The 24,640-nt window shown below is 46.6% G+C and overlaps 1 protein-coding gene across 1 annotated transcript in view; it reads right to left on the bottom strand.

Annotated features, from left to right (window-relative positions):
* The window catches only part of ODF2 (outer dense fiber of sperm tails 2), a 36,849-nt gene extending 17,282 nt beyond the window's left edge, over positions 1 to 19,567 (bottom strand). Inside the window, 8 exon segments of the mRNA XM_058524189.1 lie at positions 1,053 to 1,184; positions 1,758 to 1,887; positions 2,691 to 2,851; positions 3,785 to 3,955; positions 15,267 to 15,335; positions 15,615 to 15,731; positions 16,603 to 16,693; positions 19,389 to 19,567. Coding sequence (XP_058380172.1) covers positions 1,053 to 1,184; positions 1,758 to 1,887; positions 2,691 to 2,851; positions 3,785 to 3,955; positions 15,267 to 15,335; positions 15,615 to 15,731; positions 16,603 to 16,693; positions 19,389 to 19,552 — 1,035 coding nt within the window. The 5' untranslated portion in view covers positions 19,553 to 19,567.
* Between the last annotated feature and the right edge of the window lie 5,073 nt (positions 19,568 to 24,640).

Raw genomic sequence — 24,640 nt, 5'->3', positions numbered from 1 at the left:
ATAACAGTTCCCTCTGACTAGAGGGAGATGTGGTTATCACCAAAGGAGACACAAAAGGGATTTCACTCTGTGGACAAGGGTTTGTTTGGAAAGCTGGACAGTGAGTATAACACTTTATATTACTTATTTTAAATGTTAATTTTTTTGTGTGTGTGTGAGGAAGATTAGCCCTGAGCTAACATCCATGCCAATCCTCCTCTTTTTGCTGAGGAAGACGGGCCCTGAGCCAACATCCATTGCCAATCCTCCTCCATTCTTTCCCCTTTTCTCCCCAAAGCCCCAGTAGACAGCCGCATGTCATAGTTGCACATCCTGCCAGTTGCTGCTTGTGGGACTCCACCCCAGCACGGCCGGACAAGCGGTGCGCCAGTGCACGCCCAGGATCCGAACCTCGGCCGCCAGTAGCGGAGCGCGTGCACCCAACCACTAAGCCACAGGGCCGGCCCCTAAATGTTAATTTTTAAAAATAAAAACAAGTTGACAATGTTGGAAAAAGAAAAAGATGGCAAACTAAGAAAAGTGTCATTTCATCAGCACGGGAATTTTGAGATTCCTGATATCCCTTTGGTTTGAATCAAACAGGAAGACAACTGTTTATATTGTCAGGCTTTCCAGAATCAATCACTAACATAAAATATATTTCAGAGACCATCTTTTAGGAAAACAACGTGATACCATACAATTTGTGTCCACCAGCCATTAGTCATTCTTCTGCTTCACCAATCCCAGGTCTAATACTCTCCCGCTTTGCTGCACGACCCCTGGAACGGGCTGAACCCCTCCCTGACTCCCCACTGCCCTTCTCCTGACTTCCAAGGTCCTTCCTGTGCTGCCAGGTCCAGCTTCAACAACTAACACAGCACTCATCTACCAGGTCCCAGCACTTCACGTGAATGATTTTAAATCTTTCTACAGCCCTCTCAGGTCAGGCACCAATGGTATCTTCTATTGACAGACGAGCAGACTGAAGCTCAGAGAGGAGGGGCATGCGGTGCTAGAGGGGTGGAGCTGAGTCCCAGTGCCCAGGGGTGGGGCCGCGGCCAGGAGCTCACCTCTTTGCAGTGCTGTTCCCTCAGCAGGTCTCGGAGGGTGCGGTTGGTCTCCTCGAATGTGCTCAGCTTCTGCAGGAGAAGTTCCTTCTGCCTCGTCAGAGTGTTGATGTCCGTGCAGGTCATTTGTTTCTCCTGGAAGACAGCAGGCAGTCTTACAAGGTACAGGGGGAGAAGGCAGGAGCCAGGAGAGGCAGACCCCGTGGGAGACTTAAGAGATGCTGGTGTCAGGAGGCTCAGGCTAGAAGAGCTGGGCTGTGTATAGGGCCAGAGGGGTCAAAGGCAGGCTTCCTGGAGGTGGAAGGATGGGCAGGAGCTGAGCCTGCTGAGAGTGAAAAGTAGGGAAAGGGACTGGGGAGCTCAGTGTGGGCGAGTGCAGTTAGGGCAGGCTTCTTGGAGGAGGCGCAGCAGGAGGAGGACAGCTGGTAGCTGATACTTGCAGGATTCAGATGCATGCCTCAACTCACTGTGATCCCAAGAGACCATGATGAGGTCTCCTCAGAGGCCCTGGCCACCAGAGGCCATCCTCGAGGGTTAGGCCTCAGAAATGAGAGTGGGGGTGGGGGCTGAGGAGTTAAGTGTGCCCTCCCGCGGCCCGGAGATGTCATAAAGTCAGCCTGATGACTGCGTAAAGACCCGCCCCCCCAGGCTTGCAGCTGCCCCTCTCTGGGCCCAGTCCAGGGCTGGGCTGTTCTGCCTGCCACCTACCGTCTTCAGCTTCCCGATGGTGTCCTTCAAGGCCATGACTTGCTTGGCAGCAGCAGCCCCATCCATTTCAGCCTCCACCAGCTTGGACATGAGGCACTCCTTCTCCTGCTGGAGGTGTTTCTTCTGAAGCCTGGGGCCAGAGAGAACAGGGCTCTGTGAGCCCTCCCAGGCCCCTGCCTGCCCGGAGCTCCGAGGCTCGCCTCACAATGCCCTGCAAGCCTCATTTGGCCAGGGAACAGTGGGGGAGGGGAGAGGACGGCCCTTCTGGCCCAAGCGGCCCTCTGGAAGGACACCTGGGCACCAGAGCAGGGCTTCTACACCAGGTGATACGCCACCTGTAGCCCTGCTTGTCTCTCAGACAGCCACTAGCATCACGTCTGCCCCCGGCCACTGCCACGGTCTCCGAACCACCATCTCTGGATCCGCTTTTGAGCCCTCCCATCCACTCTCCACACGAGCCAAGTCTGGTCACATTATTCTCTGCTGTGAAAACCCTTCCATGGCTCCCAACTGCCCTCAATGCAAACTCCTCAAAGTGGACGCTAAGAGCTGGCCCCTGCCAACCTCTGTGGCACCCCCTGCCCTCTGCTCATCCTCTCTCCTCACTCTGGCCTGCTTTCCACTTCTCAGTCACAAAGTGCCCCCACCCTGGGGCCTTCATACAAGGTGTTCCCGCTCCCTAGCATGCTTTCTTCCCCGGCACCCACCTGCCTGAGCCCTCCCCACACCGCACTCAGTGGGCTCCTCCTCTTCCCTCACACTGTGAACCCAATGCCATCAGGTAACTGACTGTGTGACCGTGCTGAACAGCTGTGACCTGGGCTAGACTGTCATCCAGGGACAGTGCCTGGGCCTGCCTCCTCCACTGCTTTCCATCCCCAGGGCTTGGGGCAGCCTCCAGGAGGGACAACACTTCGGGCAGGGCCAGCTTACATGGTCAAGTCCTTCTCCTCCTTGATGCGCTCGATGTTGTGCCTCAGCACCGTGTTCTCATGCTCAGTCTCGGCCAGCTCGTGGGCCACCTCCTCCAGCTCCTCCTTGCGCTCCTCCAGGAACCTTTTGGCCATCTGGCGCTCTCCCTTCTGCATCTTGACCTGTGTGGGGGCACGGAAGCAGGGGCCACTGACGGGAGGCTCCTCCTTTCTGCCACATCACTCAGCCCACTGCTTTGGACCAAATCAAGGGCACCTCTGATTGAGAGCTACATACGGACTTAGGTCTTTCTGGGCACAATCTCAGTTAATCGTCACAGAGACACGCTGGGCAGATATTATCCCTCTCATTTCCTCATTCTGAGGAAACCGAGTACAGAGAGCCTGAGTGACTTGCTGGTTGGGGACAGATTAGGATACAAACCATGGTTCAGCTGCACACTGTAGGAGGAGGGATCTCACAGAAAGGCGCCTGCACTGCAGGCTATGGAGAAAGGAGGGACTGTTGCCAGGCAGCCAGCCCCAGGCTCTCCAGGAGGGCCCGAGGGCCCCCAGTGCAGGGTGGAAGATTAAGGACACAGGCCACGTTAGCGGTCAAAACTTGGATGTCACGCCAGCTCTGCCAACTTCCTAGGTGGGGCTTTGGACTTCCAGGTTGTTTCCAGTTCCATCTCCACATCCCACCCAAAGACACAGCGACTGAAAACAAACTTCCTTCACCTCTTTGGGGCTTTGTTTTTTTTTAAACTTTTGTGTAAAATGGAAAGCAGAGTCCCCAGTGTCCCAGTCACTTCATCTCCAAAATGGGGACAATAATACCACCAGCTTCATTTACTGTTGTGAAAAATCAAACCAGGCCATCCATATAGAGCACCAGGCAAGATCAGGGGCAGGCCAGGGCTAAGTGCTGGATGGTGAGGGCATCCCAGGTTGCCCGCTACCTCCCTGGGGGCATCCGAAGCCCTGGGCAGCCTGCTCAGAAGGTGGGGAGCCCTGCAGAGAAGCAGCCAGAAGGAAGTGTCCACCAGGAACCCACCTGGAAAGTCCCGCACGTCCTCGGGGCACTAGCTGTCCCAGCCCCCCAACCTCCCTCACCTCAGACTTGAGACAACCAACCGCATTCATTAGACTGTCAATCTTCTTATCATAACGGTTCATTTTACAGTGACCCGAGTCGTCATCTTCTGTAGAGAGGTCACTTAACCGCATCACTGAGACCAGCTTTTCTGAAGAGGGTGGTGTGATCTCCAGGCAATGAGGTGGATTCTGACATAGAGGAGGGAGAGAGACATGAACTCATAAGGCAAAACTGCCACCATCAGTTCCACCACACCTGGCTGTGCACTGGGGGCAGGAAGAGCTAAAACTGCTAGAAGACCAACCCCAGGCACCCTGGGAGGAAGAACACACTGCACCTTCTTGATGGCACATCAACTGCCCATGTTTAAATGAGGTTTTGGAAGATTTTCTAACAGAAATAAACAGCCTGTGTTGCAATGTCAAGTTTAAAGTAAAGGATATAACAAATTAGCAAAAATAGTAATAGTACCCAAAATTGTCAAAAGTTTGGGGCAATAAATGTTTTCAATACCCAGGGTAGAAGTGAAATATGTCAAAATCTTTTAAATGAATATGAATGCACGACAGTGTATAGTTGCAAAGGGACACAAATTTGCCGTAAAAGGTATTTTAGGGACAGGTGAGGAAATTTGAATATGGACCAGATATTATATGATATTAAGAAATGAAGTTTTTAGAACTGATCATTGTTATTTTGGTTATGTAGGAAAATATTATTAGAAATGCATACTGAATCATTTAGGGGGAGAAGAGTATGATGTCTGGAAAATCTTTATTTAAATACATCAGCATAAAAACATACATTTTTTAAAATGCATGTGCTCCTCAGAAAAGTTTATGCAAAGTTGTATAACATTTTGCTTTTAAGACTCCAGAAAGAAAGATATTATAAGCTGGGGGCCAGGTTTCCATGGGTTTTTGATATATTGAACTTGACTCTCTCATTCTCTAAGTTTATTCTGGTGCATTATTAAGTAATCGCTATTTCTCATGATTTGTACAGTTCTTTGCTCCTCTTATGCTGAGGTGGCTGACCTTTTGTGCCAACTTCCAGGGGAAGATGATGGTTAACAGGAATAAAAGGAGGGTTCAATGAGGGTGTAACTATTATGTCAACCAAATAGGACTCATAGGGCGCAATTTAAAAAATGCCATGTGCCCTTTGTCCAGTAATTCTATTTCTAGGGATATATCAAGAATATCTAAGAATGTGAATATTTAAGTTCAAGGCAAGGATAGAGAGAAATGTATGACAAGGCAGTATTGGTTAAATACGTAACGGTACAAACATACACACAATGGAATACTGCCTTAAAAAAATAATGTGCAATGTAAATATAGTCAAAATATGTTTGAAAAGAATGTCATACAATGATAAGTAAAATATGATCCCATTGTTACAAAAATCAAAAGAATGAGGGGCCAGCCCAGTGGTGTAGTGGTTAAGTTCGTGCACTCCACTTTGGCAGCCCAGGGTTCGCAGGTTCGGATCCTGGGCACAGACCTAAACACCACTCACCAAGCCACGCTGTGGCAGATGTCTCATGTATAAATAAAGTGGAGGAAGATGGGCACGGATGTTAGGCCAGGATCAATCTTCCTCAGAAAAAAGAGGAGGATTGGCAACAGATGTTAGCTCAGGGTTAATCTTCCTCACCAAAGGAAAAAAAAAAATCAAAAGAATGAGTCTATTCATAAGAAAAGATCAGAAGGCTTGCCCCTAGAAGCTACATGGGTCTTCTCAGGGTGGTGGGATTACAGGCGATTTTTACTTTCTTCCTTGGGCTGATTTGGATTTTCTATTATTTCAACAATGACTATGCATTGCTTCTATAAGAAAAAAAGTTATTTTTAATGTTTAAAACGAAGATAATAGGAAAACATATAGACAGGATGATTACAATGCTATCTTAAAAAACCCAAAACTATGCATAGGGAAAAGTGTGACAGTAAATGTACCCAAATAGTAGTAGTTTCAGGACAGTGGTTACCCTCAGGGATGGTAGAGGCAGCAACAGGACCAGAAGAGACCTTCTGGGGAAGCTGGTGATGTTGTTTCATGAGCTGGGTGATGGTTACACAGGTACATTCAGTTTATAAAAATACATCAAGCAACACACTTCTGATGTGTGTACTTTCCTGCACTTGTCAACAAAAACTCTTATTTAAAACTTAATAGCAGGAGAGTGACGTCAGCATCATGGCGGAGTGAGCTTTCCCGTGAATTCTTCCCCCACAAAATACAACAAAAGTAACAGCCACAGACCAACAACGGAATCCCAGACAGTCAAAAGCTGGAGCGGAGGGATCCACACTGCCGCACATCTGAGAGCGGAACGTGCTGGGCCCCCGGAGGAAGTGGGGAGAGGTAAGGAGAACTCCGCTCCCTCCCCATCAGATCAGCGATCCGGTCCGCGCGGCTCCCAGAGAGGGGGGAGGGGCGGCCCTCGGCGGGAAACTGTAGCTCTTCGGGCTCTCTCAGCCAGTGGGAAACTCCCGCACAGAGGGCTCAGAGAAGCCACAGGGCTACCATCAACATCTGAGCAACCCAGAGAGCGGATAAAGAGGGGCAAACGAGAAGCCTCCCACGTCAGGGACCCAGAGGGCAAAAGAGAGAGCTCCCCCCTCCCCGCAACCCGGAGTCTGCAGCTCGACCAGATCTAGCGGTCCGAGGCAGACCTGAATAAACTGGACTGGACCCGTGGATCGCAGTGGGGAAAAGAAACAAAACAAAACAAAACAAAACTGCGGATCGCAGCAGAAAAACTGGGGCAGAGCGCAGGGGGCTTAGACTACACAGCCCTTTACCACCACACAGTGGCGGCAGGTGGAAATTGCAACCAGAGACTTCCAGGATGAGGAAAATCAAAACCAACACAGGAACCACAATGCAAAAATATATGAAATCACCAGACCAGAAACAAAATGACAAGCACCCAGAAATCAACCCCGAAGACACAGAAATCCATAAACTAAATGACAGAGATTTCAAAATAGCTATCATAAAAACACTCAACGAAATACGAGACAACACAGACAAACAATTAAATGAGATTAGGAGTTTCTTCACAAAAGAGATTGAAATCATAAAGAAAAACCTATCAGGGCTGATGGAGATGAAGAACACAATGGAGGAGATAAAGGAGAATCTGGAATCTTTAAAGAACAGAGCTGACAATATGGAGGAAAGAATTAGTACTTTAGAGGATAGGAATACAGATATACTCCAGATGGAAGAAGAGAGAGAACTAAGACTAAAAAGAAATGAAGAAAGACTCCGAGAAATATCGGACTCTATCAGAAAATGTAACATAAGAATTATAGGTATTCCTGAGGGAGAGGAGAGGGAAAGAGGAACAGAGAGCCTATTCAAGGAAATAATAGCTGAAAATTTCCCAAATCTGGGGAAGGAGCAGGAAATACCAGTAAGCGAAGCCAACAGGACTCCTATATATATTAACAGACAAAGGCCTTCACCACGACACCTAGTGGTAAGGCTAGCCAGGGTCAACGACAAAGAAACAATATTAAGGGCAGCTAGACAAAAACAAAAAATAACGTACAAAGGAACTCCCATCAGGCTCTCAGCGGATTTCTCAACAGAAACTTTTCAGGCTAGAAGAGACTGGAATGATATATTCAAAATACTAAAAGACAAAAACTTTCAGCCAAGAATACTCTATCCAGCAAAAATATCCTTCAAATACGATGGAGAAATAGTAACTCTCCCAGATAAACAAAAGCTAAGGGAGTTCATGGCCACGAGACCGCCACTACAAGAAATACTCAAGAAGGCCCTCAGGCCTGAAAACAAGAAGAGAAAGGGAACACAAAGCTTGGAGTAAGGAGAAAAGTAGGTAGACAAAATCAGAGAAATAGTAGATCTTTACCGGAATAGGTTAGCAACCACTTAAATACTAAACTCAAAGATCAAAGGAAGAAATTCACCAAAAATAAATTTAACCTCATCACTGTAAACACACAGCCACAACACAAGATAGAATAAGGTATAACAAGAGCAACTTAGAAGGGGAAGAGGAAAGTGACTGAATTGACTTAGTATAAGGAAATAGGAGGCTATCAGATAATGGACTATCTCATACAGAAGATTTTTCGCCCAAACCTCAAGGTAACCACTAAACAAATAATCAAATTAAAACCACATATGATAAACAAAGAGAAAACTAGGAGAATCATAAGACAGAACAACCAAACTGAATTGGCAGTCCAAAACAAATGGGACAAGAAACAAAGGAAATGCAAAAGAACCAGAAAATAAGTGACACAACAGCAACATTCAACCCTCATATTTCAATAATTACCCTAAATGTAAATGGATTGAACTCTCCAATCAAAAGATACAGAGTGGCAGGATGGATTAAAAAGCAAGACCCAACAATATGCTGCCTTCAGGAAACACATCTTAGCACTAAAGACAAGCACAGGCTCAGAGTGAAAGGATGGAAGACAATACTCCAAGCTAATGGCAAACAAAAGAAAGCAGGTGTTGCCATACTCATATCAGACAAAGTAGACTTCAAGATAAAACAGGTTAAGAAAGACAAAGAAGGGAAATATATAATGATAAAAGGGACACTCCATCAAGAAGACATATCACTTATAAATATATATGCACCCAACATAGGAGCACCAATGTACATAAAACAACTATTAACAAACCTAAAAGGAGAAATCAACAACAACACAATAATAGTAGGGGATCTTAACACCCCACTTACAGCAATGGATAGATCATCCAGACAAAAAGTTAATAAAGAAATATTAGACTTAAATGAAAAACTGGACGAGATGGACCTAGTAGACATATACAGAGCACTCCACCCAAAAACAGCTGACTACACATTCTTCTCAAGCGCGCATGGAACATTCTCTAGGATAGACCATATGTTGGGAAACAAAGCAAGCCTCAATAAATTTAAGAAGATTGAAATCATAACAAGCATCTTTTCAGACCATAAGGCTATGAAACTGGAAATGAACCAGCAAAAAAAAACTGGGAAAGTGACAAAAATGTGGAGATTAAACAACATGCTACTGAACAACCAATGGATCATTGATGAAATTAAAAGAGAAATCAAAAACTATCTGGAAACAAACGAAAATGATAACATGCCATATCAAACCATATGGGACGCAGCAAAAGCGGTCCTGAGAGGGAAACTCATAGCGATACAAGCCCACCTTAACAAACAAGAAAAAGCCCTAATAGGCAACCTTAAATTACACCTAACAGAACTAGAAAAAGAAGAACAAACAAAGCCCAAAGCCAGCAGAAGGAGAGAAATAATAAAAATCAGAGCAGAAATAAATGATATTGAGACCAAAAAAACAGTAGAAAGGATTAATGAAACAAAGAGTTGGTTCTTCGAGAAGATAAACAAAATAGACAAACCCTTAGCCAGGCTAACTAAGAAAAAAAGAGAAAAGGCTCAAGTAAATAAAATTAGAAATGAAAGAGGAGAAATTACAACGGATACCATGGAAATACAGAGGATTATAAGAGAATACTATGAGAAATTATATGCCAACAAATTGGACAATCTAGAAGAAATGGATAAATTCTTAGACTTATACAACCTCCCAAAATTGAACCAAGAAGAAATGGAGAATCTGAATAGACCAATCACAAGTAAAGAGATTGAAATAGTAATCAAAAACCTCCCAAAAAATAAAAGTCCAGGACCAGATGGCTTCTCCAGTGAATTTTACCAAACATTCAAAGAAGATTTAATACCCATCCTCCTCAAACTATTCCAAAAAATAGAGGAAGATGGAACACTTCCTGAATCATTCTATGAGGCCAACATCACCCTGATACCGAAACCAGACAAAGACAATACAAAGAAAGAAAATTACAGGCCAATATCGCTGATGAACATTGATGCAAAAATCCTCAACAAAATATTGGCAAACCGAATACAACAATATATTAAAAAGATCATACACCATGATCAAGTGGGATTTATACCAGAGACGCAGGGATGGTTCAACATCCGCAAATCAATCAACGTGATACATCACATCAACAAAACAAAGAATAAAAACCACATGATCATCTCAATAGACGCAGAGAAGGCATTTGACAAGATACAACATCCATTTATGATAAAAACTCTCAATAAAATGGGAATAGAAGGAAAGTACCTCAACATAATAAAGGCCATATATGACAAACCCACAGCTAACATCATACTCAACGGGGAAAGACTGAAAGCCATTCCTCTGAGAACAGGAACGAGGCAGGGCTGCCCACTCTCACCACTCCTGTTCAACATAGTACTGGAGGTTTTGGCCAGAGCAATTAGGCAAGAAAAAGGAATAAAAGGAATCCAAATAGGTAACGAAGAAGTGAAACTCTCACTATTTGCAGATGACATGATTGTATATATAGAAAACCCTAAAGAATCTGTTGGAAAACTGTTAGAAACAATCAACAACTACAGCAAAGTTGCAGGGTACAAAATCAATCTACAAAAATCAGTTGCATTTCTATATGCTAATAATGAACTAACAGAAAGAGAGCTCAAAAAGATAATACCATTTACAATTGCATCAAAAAGAATAAAATACCTAGGAATAAATCTTACCAAGGAGGTGAAGGACCTATACAATGAGAACTACAAGACATTATTGAGGGAAATCCACGATGACATAAAGAAATGGAAAGATATCCCATGCACGTGGATTGGAAGAATAAACATAGTTAAAATGTCTATATTACCTAAAGCAATCTACAGATTCAATGCAATCCCAATCAGAATCCCAATGACATTCTTCACAGAAATAGAAAAAAGAATACTAAAATTTATATGGGGCAACAAAAGACCCCGAATAGCTAAAGAAATCCTAAAGAAAAAGAACAAAGCAGGAGGCATCACAATTCCTGACTTCAAAACATACTACAAAGCAATAGTAATCAAAACAGCATGGTACTGGTACAAAAACAGACACACAGATCAATGGAACAGAATTGAAAGCCCAGAAATAAAACCACACATATACGGACAGCTAATTTTCGACAAAGGTGCTAAGGACACGCAATGGAGAAAGGAAAGTCTCTTCAATAAATGGTGTTGGGAAAACTGGACATCCACATGCAAAAGAATGAAAGTGGACCATGTGCTATCGCCATTCACAAAAATTAACTCAAAATGGATCAAAGACCTGAAGGTGAGACCTGAAACTATAAAACTCATAGAAGAAAATATAGGCAACACACTATTTGACATTGGGTTTAAAGGAATCTTTTCGGATGACATGCCTACCCAGACTAGGGAAACTAAAGAAAAAATAAACAAGTGGGACTTTATCAGACTAAAGAGCTTTTATAAGACAAATGAAATCAGAATCAAGATGAACAAACAACCAACCAGCTGGGAGAGAATATTTGCAAAACATACATCTGACAAGGGGTTGATCTCCATAATATATAAAGAACTCACACAATTGAACAACAAAAAAACAAACAACCCGATCAAAAAATGGGCAGAGGAAATGAACAGACACTTCTCCAAGGAAGATATACAGATGGCCAATAGGCACATGAAAAGATGCTCAACATCACTAATCATCAGGGAAATGCAAATCAAAACAACACTAAGATACCACCTCACGCCCGTTAGAATGGCTATAATCACCAAGACAAAAAACAACAAATGTTGGAGAGGATGTGGAGAAACAGGAACCCTCATACACAGCTGGTGGGAATGCAAATTGGTGCAGCCTCTATGGAAAACGGTATGGAGATTCCTCAAAGAATTAAAAATAGAGATGCCCTATGATCCAGCCATCCCACTACTGGGAATCTATCCAACGCACCTGAAATCAACAATCCAAAGAGGCTTATGCACCCCTATGTTCATTGCAGCATTATTCACCATAGCCAGGAAGTGGAAGCAACCTAAGTGTCCCTCGACTGACGATTGGATTAAGAAAATGTGGTATATATATACAATGGAATACTACTCAGCCATAAAAAAAGACAAAATCGTTCCATTTGCAACAACATGGATGGGCCTGGAGCGTATTATGTTAAGTGAAATAAGCCAGAAAGAGAAAGACAAACACTGTATGATCTCACTCATATGTGGAATATAAACCAACACATGGACAGAGAAAACTGGACTGTGGTTACCCGGGAAGTGGGGGTGGGGGGTGGGCACAAGGGGTGAAGGGAGTCATATATGGGGTGATGGACAAACAAAAATGTACAACCCAAAATTTCACAATGTTAGAAACCATTAAAATATCAATAAAAATCAAAAAAAAAAAAAAAACTTAATAGCAGGGGCCGGCCCCGTGGCTTAGCAGTTAAGTGTGCGCGCTCTGCTACTGGTAGCCCGGGTTCGGATCCCAGGCGTGCACCGATGCACCACTTGTCCGGCCATGCTGAGGCCGCGTCCCACATACAGCAACTAGAAGGATGTGCAACTGTGACATACAACTATCTACTGGGGCTTTGGGGAAAAAAAAAGGAGAAGGATTGGCAATAGATGTTAGCTCAGAGCCGGTCTTCCTCAGCAAAAAAGGAGGAGGATTAGCATGGATGTTAGCTCAGGGCTGACCTTCCTCACACACACAAAAAATAAATAAATAAATAAATAAAATGTTAAAAAAAAACTTAATAGGGGCCGGCCCCGTGGCTTAGCGGTTAAGTGCGCGCGCTCCGCTGCTGGCAGCCCGGGTTCGGATCCCGGGCGCGCACCGACGCACTGCTTCTCCGGCCATGCTGAGGCCGCGTCCCACATACAGCAACTAGAAGGATGTGAAACTATGATGTACAACTACCTACTGGGGCTTTGGGGGAAAATAAATAAAAATTAAAAAAAAAAAAAACAACTTAATAGCAGCCAGATTAGAGTAGAATTACAGGTGATTATTTTTCTATATTTTCAACTTTCTGTAATAAAAATAGGTCACTTTTAACAACAGGTTAGAGAGAAAACTCAGACCCTCTTTCTCCCCAAAACAATCTTATATACTAAAGAAAAAAATCAAACAAGAATCCCCACATGCACCCAGCAGCTTCTGGGTCCAAATTCTGGCCCACATCTAGCTCACCCCAAATTTCCTCCTCCCAGGGTCTTTCTCTCTTGTCCATAATGGAGAGGGTCAAGCTGGGGCTTCCCAGAAACGCGAAGGGCCACTGGGAAGTGGAAAGGGGCTGGCCTAAGAGGGCAGCATGAAAGACAGCTACTATCTGAGAGACAAGTCACCTCTCCGGGCCTCTCCAGTTCTAGGATTCTGTGGCCCCAGGACTGGAAGGGGGCATTGAGCTTTCCAGATGGGACCATAGCTCCTAGCAACCCATGTTAACAGGGAAGTCAATTTCCATAGCAGCACATCTTTTATGTATACTTTGAAAACTACCAAGTCTTTTCATTTGTTTAAAAAGCATTTTTAATTACAAAATATAGTATGCTTGTTACACAGAATTTCAAGCAGGCCATAAAAAATAAAGCCCCCCACATCTCAAAGGTAATCACTGCTTATCACTTCTTGTATATCCTCCCAGAAAATGTTATGCATATACAAACATATGCATACACACATGGACATAGATACCCCTTTTGTGCAAATAGGGCTGAACTCTACATACCGTGCAGCACCATGCTTCATTATCATGTATACCTACCTACGTCGATCTTTGTAATGGTTGCATGGTGTTCCATTGTATGGATGTATCATAATTTAACCAATACCCTCCCGATAGACATTTAGGTTGCTTCCAGTTTTTTTCCTATTACAAATGTCTTTATATAGGATCCTTGTACTCTTCTGTGACATTTTTAGGATAAATTGCTAAGTATAAAACTATAAAATCAATTACTAGATGTAAAACTATAGAATCAACATTTATTTATTCATTTATTTATTTTTTATAATTTTATTTATTTGTTTTTCCCCCAAAGCTCCAGCAGATAGTTGCATGTCACAGCTGCACATCCTTCTAGTTGCTGTATGTGGGACGCGGCCCCAGCATGGCCAGAGAAGTGGTGTGTCGGTGCACGCCCGGGATCCGAACCCGGGCCGCCAGCAGCGGAGCGCGCGTACTTAACCACTAAGCCATGGGGCCGGCCCTAGAATCAACATTTAGATACTGCCAAACTGCCTCCAGAATGGTTGAATCAGTTTCACAATCCTCTCAAAACTGTCTAAAAAGGTTCGTTGATACTCCATGTGCTTGCCAACACGAGATCTTTGTAATCCTTTCAACAAAAATGATAGCTTGTTGTTTTTGTCTTTAAAATATAGTTATTTATAATTCACATATCACTATTAGTGAGGTACACGTAGTAAAAAATGTAAGATGGCATTTTAATTCCCATCTTTTCTGTACTTTATATATATATACACACACACACTGGTCAGAACACTCTTCCTTTATTCCCTAGAACACTCCATATACCCCATACTCCCTTTGTCTCTTAGGGATAAACTGGTAAACCAGGGAGTTGAAACCATGAAGTATGACTATAAACTTCAGAGTAATTATTTTTATTTTTTATTTCTAATTTTAAAAGTAATAAACTATAAGAAAAAGACTGAATCTTTCAAAACAGATCAGGCATCATCATCTTAAAACAGTCTCAAGTCCTTTACTTGTCCCAATAATGAGATCTCTGTCTAACACGGCCAAAAGCCTTGTCTTATCACTGAGTTTTTGCATTGCAATTGACTAGACTATAACACAGGAGGGCAAGCCTGCCGGTTTGCAGCTGTAGCTACAATGCCCAGCAGCGTCTGGGTCTGGCACAAGTCCCAATAAATGTATGCTGCATGAATTACTGCATGGATGGATAGATGGACGGTTGGAGGGACAAGCAAAACATGATGAAGTGTGGCTAAAAAATGACAACCATCCTCTCGGCACCTTGACAACTAATACTGACGGCAATTATTCCCCAGGAGATGGTTCCGAAAGTGGTTTTGATGACATCTATGGAATACAGCCATGGTCTTTTACAGGGACTACCTCAAAAAAGGCGATGCTTTCTTGGATATGTATATATTTTTTTATACTGGTATATATTTTTTTAAATTGTGCTTCAGATACTAACACAGTTACGTGGGAAAAGACATGTGGTTCCTCGCATACAAATCAGAGAGGCTAAAAGTAGAGCCTCTAGAAGGAGACACCCTGAGTCCTAGCTCCAGCTCTGTGACTTCCTCCGGGAGACTTCCTCTCTCCAGGCCTGGGTTTCCTCATCTCTACGTTGGGCAGGCAGGACCTACCACATGGCAGTGTTGTAAGGACTCAAGGAAAGGCACACACTTTCAGGGTTTAGCAAGGCGCTCAGTCAACAGGACCTACTGGGATGTCTCTAATAGCTACAGCTGACCCTGAATTGTACCGAGTTTGAGGCCTGCTAGAACCTGACCAGTCCGAGAAGAAGAGCCTGAACAGGAGTGAGCCTACCTCCCACTTGCATCCCACATGCCGGGTGGATGATTTTCCAGGGGGCATCCAAGGTACCTTGGTTTTCACCCGGACACTCCGCCGCACATTCACGGTGTCCCCTTTCATTCCGCGCTTATGAGATTTCTGTGGAAAGGGACAAACGCAGGGTCACTTCCCACATAGCGGGCCGTGGCATCACTGTGGTGGCATCCACTTTCAACTCTGTTGGGGAGCCTCTTCTGACTAAGGCTACTGCCGCTATTTCTGGATGACAGTCCTGCCTACCTTCTAACCAGGCAACTGACCTCTGAAAACGAGTGTGTTTTTCTCTCAAACTTTTGGAGTTAGAAGCTCGAGGAGGCTGAGCTGGGAGGTGTCACCCAGCTCCGCAGCCTTCGCCTTGTCCCACTGGCATGCTCCTACCTGGCTGTTGGTCGCTGATGGTTTCGGGAGTTTTTTTATGTGGACGTGGACAGGAGTGTTCTCATCCACGTGAACATGTAAGGGGGGAGTTGAAGAGCGGTCCTTCATGGTTCGCTTCTGGCAGGCGGGGGAGGACAACACAAAAAAGGTTGATCTGTGGATGAGTAAACTGGGCATAAAAAACAGAGCTCACAGCCTCTGGGGGCCACTGAAAGCCTAGCCACCAAGCGAGCAGGACAGCTACCAACTACTGACATGCAGGCAGGCACCAAGGCAGGAGTGCCATTCAGCAGGCTCCTCAGAGATCCCAGCTGAAGACCACTGGGGAGATCCAGGACCACTCAAGAGAGGGGCAAGACCCGCCGGTTCCACAAAAGAGCCCAAACCCATGCCCCAGCGTCCTCAGAGCTGAATCTCCCTCCAAGCCTGCTGGAATGCATCGCTCCTCCTTAGATTTTAGCGTAGCAAAGCCGGAAAGCAGGTGAATCCCTCTACACTGGAATGTGAACTGGGCATGTGGATTAGCACGAGAAAAACACAAAATGGTTAGGGTGCAAAATCAATCAGGCAGCAGGCAGGTAAAAGACGATGAAAACAGAAAGCTGGAGGAAATGCCGAGATGAGAAGGTTGTAGAAATTCTAAAGAAAATAGAATCAGGGCAAAACCCTAGCTAGCTACCCCTTGCCCACACCAGCTCCTATCCCCTCTGCATTCTTCTTTTTACTTTCTTGTTCTTTTTTTTTTTTTTGGAAAATCTGTTCTAAGGATTTTTGGAATTTTCTGGAAGGATTAGCTTAAGACAACCTCCTCATACACGGCAGCCTTATCACAGGTTAAAAAAAAAACCCAAATCAATCAGCAGGATCCGCTAGCACAGCGCTGGGCCACAGTGGTGCCAGCAGGGTACGGCAGCTCCTGGAAAAGGTGTGCAGAAGCATTTTGGCAGTGCTGCAGACCTGAAGGCTGCTCCATGAGCATGTCACCTACCGTCACAGTCACGCTGGGTGCTCCACAGGGTGTCCTCAAGACCTTTTTCTGCGTGAGACTTGTTACTCCGTTCTTCCCACACGATGGAAACCTGCACCCAGGCACAAGAACCAGATTACAAGCAGAAAACTAGGGCTCTTCTACTAGATCTCCCGAAATTACACACTACATATGGTGGCTAACAAGTTCACGGCTAGGAGAACCAGTCTGGAATCGCTTGGCTCCCTTTACACCAAATACACATGGTGTGCTCGGCAGTGGGATGGAAAAAGGGGGTAACAGGCATTCACAGGGCTGGCCTTTTAACCTGCCATCGCATCACACGTATTGTGACCTTTTGCTGAAAAGCCCAACTGTCATCCTATCTGTAAGGTGACAAAAAACAGGCAGCGCGTGAGCAACAGCCAAGGTACTCGTTTGGCCAAGGGTGAAAGTGCCCAGGATCGGGCCTGGAGCAGAGGAGGCCCCGGGGGAATGCTCGGTGAATGACTGACATAAAAAGACAGAGCACTAGGCTCAGAAACAAAGTCCCTTTGACTCAAATTCATAAAATTAACAGTCAAATATTGAATGAAAAGGATGAAAAATTATTATTTCCCAAAATATTCCACTTGCTACCCTCTAAGCTCCTAAGAAGCAGGGTTATTTTTGTTTTTGTTTTTACCATGCGTAAATCATCTTGCTTATACATAAATAGTCCCATCACCAGATTTGCAAATACAGCAAAAGTTTAATCTCCAGAATTTGGCAGGAGTACATCCAAGATGTCCAGGATGAGAAGGGACTTGGAAAGTTCATTTGATCCATCCCACTGCCTCCTAACAGCTCCAAAATATGACCTCGCCCTCCCCACAAATACTTGGGGAAAACAATGCAACATAAATATTCTTGGGCACTTTAGCATGCATTTTGCTGTATGTAAATGACACCTTGATAAAAAAGAAAAAAATATTTATTGAGTCCTACATTATAATCATTTACTCAAGGAACACCAAATCTGAGTAGACAAGATTTTTTTCCCTCCTCACTTAGAGCATTTCTGTTCACTTTAAGCCAATAGATTTGGGAAATCTCTCTCCCTCAGTGGGCTTCCCATCAAACCACCTGGATTCCACCAACATCTTGCTAACTGCCACATCCACCTCCTGTATCATTGTAATTTATTTACACCTGGCCTCCTTTCAAAAAGGATCTGAGCCTCGTACTCCATTGAGAAGAGAATGGTGACTCTGATTGCTACCAGAAAATTATAAGCAGAAAACAAGGAAATGGGGAACCTAGGGAGGGAGAGGCCGAGCTGGGATTGTGTGCATGCATTTTTCCTCCTTCCCTTTAAAAGTGATTTTTAAATGTCTTGGTCCCGACTTTCAGTACACTGAACAGGGAAGCTGAAAAGAGGAGCCTTCAGCGAGCCTGGTCTGGGGGCCCCTGACCACCTTTCCCTGCCCTATGGCACAGGCGCCCCCCACATTGGCAGTACCTGGGGGAGCCGCCTGAGGATGAGGCAGACATGGCTAGGCATCAAAGCCGCAAAGGTGGGCAATTGGGTCAGCAGGCTCTGCTCAGGGGGACCCAGAGGGGCTTGTCAATGAGAATCTCAGGGGCCCGGCATCAAACGTCCTGAGGGGAGGAGGGTGGAAGCTTTGGGGGTGGCAGGTGGATGAAAACTTGGGAGGCGCTCCTCTACTGTCCAAGTCGCACAGCAACTGTCCTGCCAAAGTGGGGGGAGATAGGAGAGGCTGAGCAACCTGCGGGGCAGCGAGTGGGGGGCGCGGTGGGAGCTCCCATCCCCAGAGAGGGACGGGGGGCGGAACTTCGAGGGAAACGACCACCACGCCCGGCCCCACCCGGGAGGGAAGGTGGGTGGCCACCAGGGGGAAAACCTGCGGTGCAGGCTGGCGTGCGTGGAGGGCGGGAGAGAACCGCTAGGCCCCAAGCGGGCCCCAAAGGGCCGGACCCAGCGCACGGTGCTGGGGGGATATTCGGGGCGGGGCCAGGCAAGTGTCTCCTAGGAGAAGGGGCGTTCCTGGCAGAATAGGTACCCGGAGAGGACCAATAGTATTTGAAGGAGGGAGGAGCGGAGGCTACAGGGCGAAAGGGCGCTCGGCCGCGAGCCGGTACCCCCGACCGCGGAGGGAAAATTCTCCCGGGCGCGGCAGCGGCCGCTGGGGTTTAGTATCCGAGTTAGAGCGGGTTAGACGCCGGGCGGTGCAGGGAGCGGGGCGGGACCCCCGGTAAGGCCCCCTGGACGGGTGAACCGGCTCCAGCGGGGTCGGGCGTCCCGGAGGCGGTCCCCGGGGGACGGCGCTGCCTGCGAGGAGCGGGCAAATAACTGCCGTGCGAGGCCCGCGGGGAAGGAGAGGCGGACGGGGCGACGCCCACCGCGGGCAAGACGGCGCGGGGCCAGTCTCCGTCGGCGGGGAGAAGGGGCGACCACCCACCAGCGGGCAGGAGGGGCCCAGTTTCTGCCCATAGAGAGAAGGGCGGAGCCCTGCCGGAGGGCAGCGGAGGCGGGAGCGGAGCCCTGCCGCTGGCCAGGTGAGGAGGGAGGCGGCCGGCCCGCCCGTTAGCGGGAGGAGGAGAAGGCCCGCGCCGGGGGGCGGGGCAGGGGGCCAGGTTCTGACGGGAGCGGGCCGAGCGCGCCGGGGGCTGGAGGCGGGGGCGCCCGGGGGGGCAGCGGGACCCAGCGACCCCGGCGGGGGCCATCCTGCCCGTGGGACCGGGCCCGGCGGCGGCCGCGGGGCGCCCCGGAGCGCGCTGGGTCCCGCCTGCCGGCGGCCTCTCACCAGGAGCGACACGGCTGCGCCCAGAAACGCCTCCTTATGAAGTCGTTGAAGTCGGAGGCCAGGGTCGTGCCATGGAGACGCCGCGGCGGATGCAGTCCGGCTCCCGCGGCGGCTCCTCCCCTCTTCCGCCTCCTTTTCCGACAGCCGGTCGGCAGCTCGCCCATTGGCCAGTTCAAACCCCCCCGGGAGCCTCTCGGGTTTCGCCATTTAGACCCAGCCCCCGGCGTCACAGACAGGCCCCGCCCCGCCCGAGGCTCCGCCCACTTCCGGGCGCGCGTCCCGTCGCCATGGTGACGCGCGACGCCACCAGCCGGCCTCGCCTGGGCTTGCCCCGCCGTTCAAGGCCTGGCTTCCCCCCTCCGCCATTTTTGCCCTGCCTTCGGTCCTCCCTGATTCCCATGAATCAAAGAAACGCTAACACTCGAGCCCGCTCGTTTGATCGTATTAGGAAACGCTCCAGAGAGGGGTCGCAGGACAAGTTAGTGTCCGGAGCTGCGCGCCGCTTCTAAAAAGCCAACCCTGCCTGTACTCCACTGGTGGTGCAGAGATGGAGCCTGCACACCACCCAGACTTTGTCCCCTGCCCCACATCCCCTCTGTCTTTGTCCAGACAAGAGGAAGGGTTCGCGCTCCCCTTGCTCCTCATGGCCCTCCTGCCGCTGTGTGTACAGACCTACTCGGATGAGGTTCTCGCTGGGCCGCCATCTTCTCAACTATGCTTCACTGTCAACCAATCCTGGGCGGCTGTCACGTGGGTCACAGTGACGCCCTGGATTCTGGGAGGCTTTAACATCCTCAAGGCCAACCTGGCCTCAGGTCCTGGTGTGGAGAATCAGAATTGGCCACCCTATAATGTGTCTCTTTGCCTTGGTTTGATTCTTTTTAACAAAAGACTCTGAAAGGAACTTTGGCCTCCCCCCTAACTGCCTAAAAGAATTTAAGATAAAAGACCTGTCCCCAGGATGGGCCATCACCATAGATAACTCTCAGTATCTGTAGACTGGGAGGGTCCTTGCTAAGCCCATCCTTACTAAAGTTCTGTTTACCAAACATTTGCTTTTCCATTTCCATGTGAATTGCCTTGCTCCTCTTTGAAGCCCCAATTGGCTACCCCCAGCATCCTCCTTTGTCTTTAGTCGAAGACGCTGTTTAAGATGACAACCTCAGCCAGATGGCTGGGTTACCCACTTTTCCTGGGTCTCTCCCATGTATACATGTTATAGAGCTTTGTTTGATTTTCTCCTGTTATTCTGTCTCACGTCAATTTAATTTGTAGCCCAGCCAGAAGGACCCAGTGGGTAGAGAAATTCTCTTCCTCTCCTACCCTGGACATCTTCATCTCCATGACCTTGCCCCACACCTCAGCCATGCAACCCCAGGGTCACACAACTGGTCCACGTGAAATCTTAAATTCCAGCTCCCCCCTCTCCAAACAGAACCTGCTTTTCTGCCTTTGTTCTCACCGTCTAATGCTTACCGCATTCATTCCTCAGTGTTAGGAACTCCTGCATTCCCTTGGCCTGTTCATTTTCTCCTTGTTGAATAAATGATGGATCCCCAATCCCTATTGTAACCCAACCACCTGAGGCTCTGCAAAGACCAAGTCCACAAATCATTGCTCCACCCTTATCTGAGCCCTCACCACTGCCCAGCAATTGTTCTCTTTGTCCCTGGACTCCTCCCACTCCCCCATGGCTTTTCTGAAACTTTGCTCTTCCCCATTCTGTACTCCAATTCTCCTTTTCCATAGAGAAAAATAAAGGCAAGAGGTGGAATTCCCTCCATCTTCTCTCCACCCTCCCTCATCTTTGACTTCCCCCATCCTTAAGTACCCCCTTCAGAGGAAGAGATGTCCTTGTTGTTGCCCCAAGATAAACTTCTTGCTTGCAGGCCTAGGTCAAACATCTCTGAAAATGTCTCTTTCTACCCCCAAGAGAGAATTGTTGATCATTTCTCAGTGCTCCTGTGTTCATTGAACCAATGTTTATTAAGTCCCTGCTATGTGCTAAGCCCCCAGTTCGAGGGCCACTAGACCAATACATCCCACCCAATCTTCAAGGAGCCCATGGTTGACCACTCTAAGGTAACCAGATAAAATGATTAAAGCTTTCCCCTCCCCACCCATCGAAGGAGTTTGCCTGTGTGGTTTTGTACTCTCCCCACCATCTGACCAGTGTCCTTCCCTGCCAGTGCAGCTCTTTGGGGTGTTTGTGATGGAGAATCCGAGAATGGACAGGACTGGGAGGTCACATACACACACGCACACACACATACTAGAGCTGGATGACAGGAAGGAGGAGGAGGAAATGCTCCTCAGGAGACAGGGAATAGGGAGGGATTGGGGGAAGAGCTGCTGAAGACAATGGCACAGGGACTGGTAGTGTGTGAAGGATGTGGGATGGGAAAGTCATAAATAAACGGCAAGCAATAGGATATATTGGAGCATATGAGGAAGACATTTGGTGTAAAACTAATTCGGCCTGACCTTGTTTTTCCAAAAGGGCCTGACTTGGCCTTTGAACATGCATTGTATGTCTGCTTTGAGCATTTACCATGTCCCAAAGACAAGAACAAATGCCCTTAAGATGCAACTTCCCCCACATTGGCATTTCCTTAAGGATAAGCATTTCTCCCTAGGCTAGGATTTAATTGCTGCACTCATCCTGTGACCACCCAGCTTGAGACAACAGACCTGCTACCTGCTGTGCCCATCCAAGACAGCAGACCTGATACCTGCTGTGTCCATCAATCACTGTGCTGACGGGGCAATCTCATGACTTGTAAAAGGGACATTGCAATCATATGTGATATGTGCTCTTTGATGGTATATAACCCCTCTGTATATAACCCCTTCCTTGGGGAAGGAAAGCCCTGGGCTATATGGTCCTCAAATTTGGCTCATAATAAACTCACCCCAATTTTGATTTATAGATTGATTATGGATTATTTGTGTTGACAAAAGGAAAGAGGAATTTTAAAAGTATAGCTGTGGTCTGGGTATCAGTCCCTTTTGTGGTGTTTGAGAAATGGACGTAAAGAACTTGAGTATTCTGATATTATTTTGGATTGCTGGACCATGTATTCTGATTGCAAACCACTCTGAGCCTGGCTAGCATTGGCCACTTTTTTCAAAGGCAATAGCCAGCACTGATGAGGACACTGGGAAGCAAGCAGTCTCGTACATTGCTAGTAGGTTTAAAAGTTGATGACACCTTTTGACAATTGGACATTATGTATCAAAAACGTTAAACACTAACATCCTCTTTGACCCAGCAGTTTCACGCCTAGGAATGTATTTTAATGGAATAATCAAGGAGGTATGCAAAGATTTAGACCTTAAAGAGAAATCCCCTTTCAGTTCTTGTTTTCCTCAACATGATTTTCCTTGGACTGACCCTTCCTTACCTTCCCGAGGGGGTGAGAAACTCAGGGAGAGGGAGAAAGGAGTCCTCTCAGGCAAAAAGAGGGCTCCACATGGTCCAGACTTGCGGACCAGGAAACTTTGTGGGGTTCAGAGCAAAAGCCAATTAGTAATAGGCAATATGCATTTGCCCGGTGCATGCCCTGTACGTATTATTTCTCTCTGGAATCTGGTGCAAGGATGAGTGATGCGGTGCAATTAGGAATAGAGGGTAGTTAGGGTGGGGTAGGGGGATCTCATAGGTCCCAGATCCCAGCACACAGATCTATCTAATCTCAGACCTCAATAAAATGACTAATATTTGGAGAAGCTTGGGGAATCCTAGCCACTTGATAAATTATGTTACATATATTCCAAGGAATACTACAGGGCCGTTAAAATGATAAAAGATCTATGGTTCAAACATGGAAAGATCTCCAACATATACTAGCGGAGAAAAATAAAAGGCAAGGTGCAAAACTTCATCATCACGTTAAGTGGACCGTGATGCCATTTCTGCATGAAAATAACCTGTGTATGTCAATACATGCATATAAAAAAAGTCTGAAGGAATATACAACTGAATTATCAGGATGGATTATTTCTGGAAAGTGGAATTAGAGGAGATTTGCGCATGCAAATTCTAAGTTTCTGTTTAAGTACTTTTGAAAAGAAATACATGTGTTTCTAGTCAGAAAAAATCAACAGATGAAAGGGGCCAGCCCGGTGGCATAGCAGTTAAGTTTGCGCACTGCGCTTTGGTGGCCTGGGGTTCGCAGGTTCAGATCCTGGGTGCGGACTGACGCACTGTTTGTCAAGCCATGCTGTGGTGGCGTCCCATATAAAGTAGAGGAAGAGGGCATGGATGTTAGCCCAGGGCCAATCTTCCTCAGTAAAAAAAGAGGAGGATTGGCATCGGATGTTAGCTCAGGGTTAATCTTCCTTACAAAAAAGAAAAAAAAATCAACAGATTAAAAACTTGTTGGAGAAGATATTCACGACATATTGGTTGACAAAACAGGTGTAGAACAACAAGTTCAGTATAAATTTATGTATGTGTTTGAGGGGCTGGGGAGAGATGTAGATATAAATTCACAGAGAAAAGACTGCAAATTTTGGGTGTTTCTTATATTATATACTCTTTTTTGGTACTTATGAAAAAATTTTTAAATTTGTGAACTATATTTTCAAATGAGGGTACATAATGTGTATTAGTTTGCTAGGGCTGCTGTAACAAAACACCACAAACCTAGTGACCTAGACAGAAACTTATTGTCTTATAGTTCTGGAGGCCAGAGGTCTGAGATCAAGGTGTCGGCAGGGCCATGCTCCCTCTGAAGGTGCTGGGGAAGGATCTGCTCCAGGCCTCTCTCCCAGCTTCTGGCAGTTCCTTGGTAGCAGAGCTCCCATCTATATATGGCATTCTCCCTGTGTGTGTGTCTGTGTCCAAATTTCCCCTTTTTATTTATTTATTTTTATTTATTTATTTTTTTCTGAGGAAGAGTCGCCCTGAGCTAACATCTGTGGCCAATCTTCCTCTTTTTGTGTGTGAGTCACCACCATAGCATGGCCACTGACAGATGAGTGGTGTAGGTCCATGCCCGGGAACCAAATGAACCCAGGCCGCCAAAGCGGAACGAGCCAAACTTAACCACTAGGCCACCAGGGCTGGCCCAAATTTCCCCTTTTTACAAGGACACCAATTACACCGGATTAGGGGCCCACCCTACCCCAGTATGACCTCATCTTAACTAATTACCTCCACAGTGACCCAATTTCCAAATAAGGTCACATTCTGAGGTACTGGGGATTAGGACTTCAACATGTGAACAGTTGGAGACACAATTCAACTC

This window comes from Diceros bicornis, chromosome 28 (assembly GCF_020826845.1).
Source record: "Diceros bicornis minor isolate mBicDic1 chromosome 28, mDicBic1.mat.cur, whole genome shotgun sequence".
In the NCBI taxonomy this organism is placed as follows: domain Eukaryota; kingdom Metazoa; phylum Chordata; class Mammalia; order Perissodactyla; family Rhinocerotidae; genus Diceros; species Diceros bicornis.
This window is presented reverse-complemented; position numbering and strand designations above follow the sequence as displayed.